At 40.9% G+C, this 11,661-nt stretch overlaps 1 protein-coding gene across 1 annotated transcript in view; it reads right to left on the minus strand.

The window, feature by feature from the left end:
• Nucleotides 1–685: 685 nt before the first annotated feature.
• Nucleotides 686–11,661, minus strand: part of LOC104391220 (spindlin-Z) — a 44,954-nt gene continuing 33,978 nt past the window's right edge. Inside the window, exons 3-5 of the mRNA XM_010000456.1 lie at nucleotides 5,092–5,345; nucleotides 3,878–4,111; nucleotides 686–928 (exon numbers count right to left, since the gene is read on the minus strand). Coding sequence (XP_009998758.1) covers nucleotides 729–928; nucleotides 3,878–4,111; nucleotides 5,092–5,345 — 688 coding nt within the window. The 3' untranslated portion in view covers nucleotides 686–728. The remainder of the gene's footprint in view (nucleotides 929–3,877; nucleotides 4,112–5,091; nucleotides 5,346–11,661) is intronic.

The raw sequence follows: 11,661 nt of genomic DNA on the forward strand, positions 1-11,661 counted from the left end.
AATATGTGGCACGAAGCACTTGGGTTCTGCTAAGAAATGTGTATAACAAAAGAGTACAACATTTAGGATTAAAGGCAGCTTTGTTGTGTGTATTTTACTGATTCCTATAACTTAAGAGGCCCTTAACCTGCATTTTCTAATTAACTGGTTATACCGATTAAATATATTTTTATAGTATTTCCATGTACTGCAAGTTCTTAAAAAGCTTAATTTGAAATAGTGTAGAAACTGATGTTGCTTGGGTTAGGCACTCCTTATTGCTGCACAAACTGTTTAAACCTTTCAGAAGTTACCTCTGTCCCAACCCAGAAAACAAGGGCTGCCAGTAGCCAAGAAATTAATGTTACAAAAGAAGGCATATAAAAAATAGCAAACTACACTTGCATGTGGCAGTTGAACAGGTGAGTGCAAGGCTGAAATAAAAGTTAAAATCTATGAAAAAAAATCTAGATTCACTTCACACAGATTGAATTTGCAGCTGTTCTTTGCTTTTAACTCCCTCCCATCCAAATATATCAACTTTTTTCAAGAAAAAGGAGTTCTCTTATGCAAAATGTGTCACATTCACATACATTTGTATTATTCAGAACAAAACAGTTTTTCTGGCAGAGATTGTGGGTTCGCAGGGACATTTAAGCTTTCATTTACCTGAAAAACAGTCAAGTCTTTGTGTCTACAAATTTTACATTTAATAGTTCCACAAATTTGGCAGAAGTTCGTGATGATGTCTAGGATGTCTTCACCAAATCGTAGACATAAATATGGAAATCATCATCAAACTTGATGAAATAGACAGATGGTTTGGCTTCAACTTGATGAATGACCATGCCAGTCCGTTTTGAGCCATCTTCTTTGGCATATTCCACTTGTTTGCCTACCAGGCTGTCCACAACTTCACCTGGCTCCCGTTCTGCAGGAGGCGAATCATCTGTAATGTGAAAATACAATGTACTTTGGTAGACATTTATGGATTTTTTCCCAATATACAAAACCGCAGAGCCTTCTTTAAAAGTTAAGAAACAATCACAAGTTTAAAATGCAGAGTATATCTAAAACAAGTTCAGTTGTTCAGACAAGCACCTAACTATTGCCATGCTTCTAGAAAGTACAATCACAGAATTTAATTTTTTTTAGGTAATACCGTCTTCAATTTTATGAAGTAAAAAATAGCACTTCAATTGGTTAGAAAAGTAAATTTTTTACATGAAGGTTTACACACCAATTACAGAACATGTTTGTAGATAATTTAATTTAAACCCCCATCAGAACAAGGCATTGAGTCTCTAACAGAAAGGCAGGTGTGCTAGAACTCCCTCTCCCCACACTATCCAAAATGTCAATGCAAATATGTCATTGCAACAAAACCACATCTTCCAAGCTAAGTGTAACCTCCTTAATCAATAATTCTGTTAAAAAGGGCTTTTGATTTCACACTAGGACAGATACTGTTGAGAAGTCTAACTATATTATTTGCTTTCCTAGCAAAATCTACCCAGAAGTATCCTTAAGGATACAATTCTCATTGTAAAAGATTCAGGAAAGGTAGCTCATAGTTCAGTGTCTTAGAAACAGATGTAAATAGTAGTACCAGGAAAACAAAAAAAGCACATTTAAAACTTAATTATTTAATTATTTATTAATTATTAAATTAAACCTTTTTGCTTATTTTTCTAAAATGGAACAAAGCAAAGAAGAATTTAAAAAGGAATTGCAAGGTATTTGGAGGTGCCAACTCTGAAAGAGCTTGCTTTATTTGTTTCTTTAGGAATAGGAAGGTCACTTTTCCCATTAACATTTGTGACTCGCTCTCTTCAAGCCACAGATACATTGGTTTTTGTTAGGCTGGAAAAAAATCTAAAAACATAGGATTACTACAGAGGTTATGCAAATGAATGCTACTTGTTTACTCAGCCGTCAGACTATTTATTATTAGTGCTAGATCTGAAGGAAGACAGTCTCAGAAATTCAATGAAGGAATTTTAATATTTTTGTAGTGCATTGCATAGTCAAAACACTAGTTATCTAATTAATAATTTGCTTTAACGTCAAAATTGCCTCTCTGTCAGAGAAGTGCTTTTGAGGTACAGGACAGAAATGAGAGTACAATATTCTTGACAAACTTTTTTCTTCTTTTTTTGTACTAGCTATCCAAATCTCGAACAATAATGATTCTGTGAAAATCCTTCTATATTTATAGAAAAAAACCCATAACTTTCACTTCAAGAAAGGAAGAAAAAATATGCCTCCTAACCTATTGAAAAAAAATTCCTGTTTATGTGTCTAAACAGGTGAGAGAAAATGAGCTTTTAAAAGATTAGTGCTTCTTTCATAGAATCATAGAATCTTAGGGGTTGGAAGGGACCTCGAAAGATCATCTAGTCCAACCCCCCCTGCCAGAGCAGGGCCACCTAGAGTACATCACATAGGAATGCATCCAGGTGAGTTTTGAATGTCTCCAGTGAAGGAGACTCCACAACCTCCCTGGGTAGCCTGTTCCAGTGCTCTGTCACTCTCACAGTAAAAAAAAATTTTTCGGATATTCACCTTGAACCTCCTATGCTCCAATTTGCACCCATTACCCCTTGTCCTATCACTGGTCATCACTGAGAAAAGTCTAACTCCATCTCCCTGACACTCACCCCTTACATATTTGTAAACATTAATGAGGTCACCCCTCAGTCTCCTTTTCTCCAAGCTAAAGAGACCCAGCTCCCTCAGCCTTTCCTCATAAGGGAGATGTTCCACTCCCTTAATCATCTTCGTAGCTCTGCGCTGGACTCTCTCAAGCAGTTCCCTGTCCTTCTTGAACTGAGGGGCCCAGAACTGGACACAATACTCCAGATGTGGCCTCACCAAGGCAGAATAGAGGGGGAGGAGAACCTCTCTTGACCGACTAACCACACCCTTTCTAATGCACCCCAGGATGCCATTGGCCTTCTTGGCCACAAGGGCACATTGCTGGCTCATGGTCATCCTCCTGTCTACCAGGACCCCCAGGTCTCTTTCACCTACACTACTCTCCAGCAGGTCAGCCCCCAACCTGTACTGGGACATCCTGTTGTTCTTCCCCAAATGCAAAACTCTACACTTGCCCTTGTTGAATTTCATCATGTTTCTCCCTGCCCAACTCTCCAGCCTATCTAAGTCTCTCTGAATGGCAGCACAGCCTTCTGGTGTGTCAGCCACTCCTCCCAGCTTAGTGTCATCAGCAAACTTGCTGAGGGTACATTCTATACCCTCATCCAGGTCACTGATGAAGATGTTGAACAACACCGGTCCCAGTACCGACCCCTGAGGGACTCCACTAGTCACACACCTCCAACCAGATTCTGCCCCATTGTCTACAACTCTCTGACTCCTTCCTTTCAACCAGTTCCTGATCCACCAATAAACTACTCAAAAGCTTTCCAAACTGAAGATGCTTACCCAAACTAAATGAATCTGATTATTTTAGTTAGCCTCAAAACATTATTGTTATAAGAACTGCTTCAGAAATGCAGGTCTTCGAGATGGCTCTTGATTTGTGACACTTCTAAAAGAAAATAGCATTGGAAGGCTTAGTTTATCAATTTCTGTTAAAAAAAATCTAACTGTAATCTCTTCCACAATAGTATGTCTATTTTTATCAGAATTAGGAATTATTATGGAAAATGATTTTCCAGTATTTATTGTATATTTCACCACCAAATTGAAGTAAAATATTTCAGAAGTTGTGTAATACAGATGTATTTTCTGTTGTATTGCAACCTTTGTTAGTTTTCATACTTAAAAAGATCCTTGTTTGTCAACTCTCTTTGCCATATATAAAGCATAAGCCAAACAATAATACAAAGACAGATGCCACTTTCCAGAGGAAAAAAATAACTGGCCTACTTACTGGAATCGGGCATAATGCGAAGGTCACCTTCTTTATAGTCATCTAAGAGTTGGTACATGTACAAGACGGGATCTTTCTCGTAGGTAATATAAAACCATGTGTTCATAATAGGAGCTCGAGCCAAAACCATCCCCCTCCATTCATCTTTTGAGCCATCCTCTGTCTCAAACATATGTTCCACGGCTTTGCCAATCATCGTGTCTGCCAGGTGGGCATCGCTAATTCGAGATGAAGCTGAAATGGTAGCAGTTCATAAGTATGCCCATTCAAAAGTACAGAAATAAGTCTTTGTAAAAAGTAATCTTTATCCAGAATAATTCATAAGTTTGTTTGGAAGTTAGTCAATTCACATACAAAACAAATACTGTCCAATCCAGACAGTTGAAGAACAAAGAACTGCAGAACCTGAAGAATTATTTTAACATTATTATTTTTTTTAACATTATTTTAACACTCTTATCAACATTTTTCATTATTGTACAACCCCTCCCATTAATCAAACTATCATAATGCAAGGTAAAGGGAAACCAGTATAGGCCACAGCAAAGAATAGTGTCTGTATTTTAAATATTTGTATTTTGGGAGGAGGGGAGGAAGAGAGGTTTAATCACAGGGTAGCTGTATGAAGTTATTAATGAAGGTGTTTGGTTTGGTACCCCCTAACCCCATTCCAGAGACTGCTACTGATCTCTGCAGTCAGAAAAACTAAGGATTTATTCCATTCAGAAATAAGTAATTACTAGGGTAAACTTTGTACTTTACAGTTTGGAAAAACCTGCAGTTTAACGATTCAGTGCTAATTATGTAAATCAATAAAGACTTGTTACTAGTCAAGTTATTTAACTTAGAAAATACTTTTTTTCCCTCTATTTGGATTAAAACCTAGAGAAAGTACATGAAAAAAAACAACCCAATCAAACACATAATTACTATCAAACACACAAGATAACGTAGCAAGGATATTTTTCAGCTGGCTCAGTTTAAATGTTAATGGAAATATCAGTGTTACATGTATATAAGCTTGTTATGGATAGGACTCTAAGCAATAAAAAAACCATAATTTAGTGCATACCATTTAAAGACAAAAGACAGCTTTCTGGTATCAAGGAAAAATTAAGCAGAGCATTTACATTATCTGCCATGTTATGAAAAATATTTTAATAAATGTAAATGTTCTGACAACACATGCACATATAGGAAAAAAACCCTCTTACCAACTCTGTCTGGGAGGACTTCAAGTGCTGAAACTCTTTCATCTTTGTGCAGTTCTAGTCCATACACACAGTCAAATCCATCATATTTTATAAGATAGAGAGAGGGATTTACAGGAACTTGATCAAGCACTGTGCCTTTCCATTGTGTTACAGGTCCACTCCCTTCTTTCCAGCCATGCTGTATTCTGCAGCCAACAATGTTTCTTCGTGGCTGAGAAATAGGTTTGCTTGGTCCAACATTGTTTCTATGCTTTCTGTACATAGATACAAACATAACATTAAAGAAGTACATACTCAAAATTCTACTCTGGTCAAAAGCTGTATGTTTTAAGAAGGCAATATATTATTGTATATTAATAAAGATACATTAAATTCTAGCATGTACAGGTTAGTGCACCTTATTCAAATTAGGGTATAAAACATATTGCATTGTACTGGAAAAAGAAAAATATCCAACACTCAGAAGTAGTGGAACATATTCAACATTTTTATAAGGTTGCTTTCATAATAGTAGTTTCCAAAACTAGCTTGCTTAAGTCAAAAGAACTTTTAGCCATTACTACACTGAACATTAAAAGTAAAACTTGCTTGTTAAAACCCTAAATCAGATCTCAGAGAGCAATGTTACCCCAGGAGCAAGAAGTCAGTGGAAACGTTAGTGGCGATCAACTGAAATTTTTCAAAACGTTTGTTTTCCCTAACCTGTGTTGTCACCTGAAGGAAATTATGGAGCAGACCATCTTGAGTGCTATTATGCAGCACATGCAGGACAACCAGGTGATCAGGCCCAAACAACATGGGTTCATGAAAGGCAGGTCCTGCTTGAACTAACCTGATCTCCTTCTATGACAGGATGACCTACTTGGATGAGAGAAAGGCTGTGGATGTTGTCTACCTTGACTTTAGTAAAGCCTTCCACACATTTTCCACAGCATTCTCCTGGAGAAACTGGCTGCATATGGCATAGACAGTTGTACTCTTTGCTGTGTAAAAAACTGGCTGGATGGCCAGACCTAAAGAGTTGCAGTGAACAGAGTTAAATCCAGTTGAAGGCCGATCAAAAGTGGTGTTCCCCAGGGCTTGGTATTGGGGCCAGTTCCCTTTAATATCTTTATCAATAATCTGGATGAGGGGATTGAGTGCACCCTCAGGAAGTTAGCAGATGACACCGAATTAGGCAGGAGTGTTGATCTGCTTGAAGGTAGGAAGGCTCTACAGAGGGATTTTGACAGGCTGGATCAATGGGCTGAGGCCAACTGTATGAGATTCAACAAGGCCAAGTGCCAGGTCCTGCACCTGGGCCACAACAACCCCATGCAGTGCTACAGGCTTGGGGAAGAGTGGCTGGGAAGCTGCCCAGGAGAGAGGGACCTGGGGGTGTTGATTCCTGCTGAATATGAGCCAGCAGTGTGCTCAGGTAGCCAAGAATGCCAACAGTGTCCTTGCTTGTATCAGGAATAGTGTGGCCAGCTGGACTAGGGAAGTGATTGTGCCCCTGTACTCAGCACTGGTGAGGCCACACCTCGAGTACTGTGTTCATTTTTGGGTACCCCACTCCGAGAAGGACATTGAGGTGCTGGAGAGAGTCCAGAGAAGAGCAACAAAGCTTGTAAAGGGTCTGGAGTACAAGTCTTATGAGAAGCATCTGAGAGTACTGGAGTTGTTTAGCCTGGAGGAAATAAGGCTGAGGGGAGACCTCTACAACTACCTGAAAGGAGGTTGTAGCAAAGTGGGGGTTGGTCTCTTGTCCCTAGTAACAAGCATCAGACAAAGAGGAAATGGCCTCAAGTTATGCCAGGGGAGGTTTAGATTGGATATTAGAAGAAACTTCACTGAAAGGGTTATCAGGCATTGGAACAAGATGCTCAGGGAGGTGGTTGAATCAACATCCCTGGAGGTGTTTAAAAGACATGTAGATGTGGTGCTTAGGGACATGGTTTAGCACTGGACTTGGTAGAATTAGGATAATGGTTTGACTTGATGATCTTAAAGGTCTTTTCCAACCAGAACTATTCTGTGATTCTGTAAAGCAGATACTAGATTAAATATACTTTTCACCCTTCCTCAGTTTTTTAATCCAACTTGTACAGAAAGATCCCTTCTGGTGAATATCAATTGCTCTGATAAACAGTTATGTAAGCTACTTGACAGTTTCAGCCCACTAAAACAGTGTTACACAAGTTTTATTCTACTCAATTAAAAAAACCCCAGTAACTGACAGTTGTGAATACAAGTGAAGAAACATATGAACATTACTACAGTACATTGGTGATAAATGTATATTTATTTTAGTATGTTACCATATGCATATTCATTCCTAAAATGATATAGTAGAGGGTTGCCTGTTTAAAATTCTCATTAATGTTAGTTAATTCTAAAATAAATTTCTGAATTAGTTACCAGTTATATTACACTTTGTTTAAATGGCAATAAAATATACACATCAGTAGCATGCTTAAAAACAACATCTAAGAAAAGAAAAATCAAGTTGCAGAAAACAACATCCATCCTTATATTAGTGACAGTGACCGAAGCAAAATATTTCTGGGAACAATGAAAGCTCACAAAGCAGCCCACGTATGACAGAGATTTAAAAGACACAAATAGCAATCATATCAGTAAAGTCCCATAATTAGTCTTAAAGAATAAAAAATCCCAGTATATAAAATTAGTAATGCTGAATATGTAAACATAACTCTATTAAAAACAAGATGTACAATTCCTTCAGCAGCTTGTCCCACCTGCAGACTTTAATTCTCCATGAAAATTTTAGCCGAGTTCCACAGTATCTTTTGTCAAATGTAACTTATGTGATGATTTAACCTTATCAAGGAGGTCAGTCAGCATTCATCATCTCTGTTATCAGTGTTAGGAGTATTATAGAAATGCTAACCTCTTCCATTTAAAAGGCATGCCCCTGCAAAGTTGGTTCTAATTTTCCATAGAAACTTGAACACATGTTCAAATACTTGATCTTTATTATCTCATTCTTGATTAATTGTTAACTAATTTTTAATTAATCAATAATTAACAATGAAATAAAAGCAACTACATGAAATAAAAAAAAATTAAACATTTGGCTGGCATAAGTGTTCTCTAGCAAACATGCTGGTGGGATGCAAGGTGTATGGGAAGAACTACAGGAGGGTTTTGCTCAGGGAACCGGGGAGCAGGCAACTGCACAACTGCCTCCTGCTGAGCCCCCACACCTGCTCTGGTGCTGGTACTGCCATGCACATTGAGCAGACGGGGAAGGAGCACCATAGTAGTGGGAACTGCTGGCTCCCGACGTTCCAGGTTGCCCAGGGCTGGGAAGGATGCTGGGGTGGTGGGATGGCATGCCCTTAGGGCCCTCCATTTAAAAACAAAACCTCCCCAAAAAAGAGGGGAAAAAAACAGAAAAAAAGCTGAGGCAAGCAAAAGGGGGGGCTCTCCCACCAGGCAGTGCTCAGTTGGTCACCTTTCCCCCACACCCAGAGCTGCACCCAGAGCTGCTCCCCCAGCTGTTTCTCACACCCCTCCCATGCTGCTCACCCCTCTACCTGCATGCCGCCTCCTCCTAATGTAATGTATACTGCAGACACAGCAGGAACGAGATCGCTAGTGGTCTCCCCTCCACAGCCCATGACAGACTGCTTCCTGCCAGGCGCTTGAGGCTCCCTACAGCACCATGCAGAGCCTGTGCCAATGTTTAAAGGCTTTGTGGAGCTTGCCATGTGTTGGGGAGGACCAGCGGTGCAGCAATGTGCATCAGGGAGGACCAGCGGCATGTTGAGTTGTCCCATGTAGAGACAGCCACATAGAATTAGCCACAGAGAGTTGACCAATTCCTTTACAGCCACTCCACAAGCCTACAGTGCTGCATGGGTTTGTCACGACCAAAGTGCAGGACCCAGCATTTAGCTTTGTTGAAACTCATACAATTGGCCTTCACCCATCGATCCAGCCTGTCCAGATCCTTCTGTAGTCTTCCTACCCTCAAGCAGATCAACACTCCTGCCTAACTTGGTGTCATCTGCAAACTTCCTGAGGGTGCACTCAATCCCCTCATCCAGATTATTGATAAAGATATTAAAGGGAACTGGCACCAATACTGAGCCCTGGGGAACACCACTTGTGACTGGCCACCAACTGGATTTAACTCCATTCACCACAACTCTTTGGGCCCAGTCATCCAGCCAGTTTTTTACCCAGGCCAAAGTCTGCCCTCTGGAAGTCCAAGGTGACAGCTCTACTCCCTCCTTAATGCTCTGAGAATTGAAAACTTTATCATTTCATGATTGCTAGGCCCAAGACAGCCTTCAAATGTCACGTCACCCACAAGTCCTTCTCTGTTCACAAACAACAGGCCCAGAGGGGTGCCTCCCCCTAGTTGGCTCACTCAGGAAGTTATCTTTCACATACTCCAGGAACCTCCTAGACTGTTTCCTCTCTGCTGTATTGTATTTCCAGCACCCATCTGGGAAGTTGAAGTCTACCACTAGAACAAAAGCTAGCAATCTTGAGACTTCTCCCACCTGCTTATAGAATATTCAATCTTCATCCTGGTTGGGTGGTCTATAACAGACTCCCACCATGATATCTGCATTGTTGGCCTTTCCCCTGACTCTTACCCAAAACCACTTGATACTTTCATCACCATTCTAAAGCTCTAGAAAGTCAAAACACTCTGTAACATACAGGACTATGTCACTGGTTCTTAGATGTCACCATCTTTCTGCCGGACGCTTCTACACTACCAAATCACCGCGGGGACAACTGGCCCCCGACCAGCAGGTGACACACTGTGTCAGCACTGTGAATAGAACCACCTTCAGCCCTGTGAACAGAACCTCAGGGAGCAGGTGGCTCTGCTTATGGTGCTGTGATTTTTGCAAGGAAACTGTGCATATATAGGGGAGTTCAAGTGTATGAGTCACAATTTGTAACATGAAAAATTAACGACGAGATAAATGCAACTCAGTCAAGTGTATTATGAACAGCTTGTTTGAGGTTGCAGTCTTGAACATCACTTTCAAAAACTGTGTTTTGATGTTTTTTGATGGTATTTGTTTAATATTACTTTTAGAAAATATTTCACGTTTGATTAAGTTGCCTTTATCTAATTGTGAGATAACCGAAAACAGTTGCAGAGCAAGGTAGATACATCTGATGGTGTGACACATGGAAAGTGTGAGATTAATCGGCTAGCACATGTTGCAATTGTTATAAACTTTTTTCCCTCAGTATTCAGACTATGAGGCCCATTACTAGAGACAGAAGTTTTTAAGTACTTTCTGTACAAGTGCAAGTGGAAGAAAAAAGTTTATAGAACATGGAAGAAAGGACAGACCACTTGGGAAGAATACAATAATGTAATCAGAGTATGTAGGGATGCAACGAAGAAAGCTAAGGCCTCCTTAGAATTAAACCTGGCGAGGGAGGTCAAGGACATCAAGAAAGGTTTCTTCAAGTACACTGGAGGAAAAAGGAAGTCCAAAGGGGATGTGGGCCTGCTGCTGAATGAAGTTAGTGCCCTTGTGATGGAGGATACAGAGAAGGCAGAGTTACTGAATGCCTTCTTTGCCTCTGTCTTCACTGCTAAGGCTGACCCTCAGGAGTCCCACACCACCAAGACCACAGAGGGAATCTGGCAAAAGGAAGACTTGGGCTCAGTTGAAGAGGACTGGGTTACGGATCAATTAAGTAAACTGACAAACCCACAAATCCATGGGCCCTGTTGGGATGCACCAGCGGGTGCTGAGGGAGCTGGCAGAAGTCATTGCTAGGCTGCTCTCCATCATCTGGAGAACCATCAGTCCTGGAGAACAGGAGAGGTGCCTGAGGACCGGAGGAAAGCCAACGTCACCCCAATCTTCAAAAAAGACAAGAAACAGGACCCGAGTAACTACAGGCCAGTCAACCTTACCTCCATCTCTGGAAAGGAGATGGAACAGCTTATTCTTGGCACCATCTCAAAGCTTGTTGAGGAGAGGATGATTACCAAGAGTAGTCAGCATGGATTCACCAAGGGGAAGTCATGCTTGACCAATCTGATAGCCTTTTATGATGGCATAACTAGGTGGTTAGATGAGGGGAGGGCAGCTGACGTGGTCTACCTTGACCTCAGCAAGGCTTTCAACATCATCTCCCATAGCATCCTTACAGCAAACTTAAGAAGTGTGGACTGGACGATTGGGTAGTGAGATGGATTGGGAACTGGCTGAAGGACAGAGCGCAGGGAGTTGTATTCAGTGAGTCTGTCCAGCTGGAGGCCTGTGACTAGTGGCGTCCCCCAGGGGTCAGTACTGGGTCCAGTCCTGTTCAATATATTCATCAATGACCTGGACAAAGGGATAGAGTGTACCCTCAGCAAGTTCACTGATGATACAAAACTGGGAGGGGTGGCTGACACACCAGAAGGCTGTGCTGCTATCCAGCATGACCTGGACAGGTTGCAGAGCTGGGCAGGAAGAAACTTAATGAAGTTCAATAAGGGCAAGTATAGAGTACTCCATCTGGGGAAGAACAACCCCATGCACCAGTGCAGGTTAGGGGTTGACCTGCTGGAAAGCAGCTCTGGGGAAAAAG

This window comes from Chaetura pelagica, unplaced genomic scaffold, assembly GCF_000747805.2.
Source record: "Chaetura pelagica isolate M959 unplaced genomic scaffold, ChaPel_1.0 scaffold186, whole genome shotgun sequence".
NCBI classification, from domain to species: Eukaryota; Metazoa; Chordata; class Aves; order Apodiformes; family Apodidae; genus Chaetura; species Chaetura pelagica.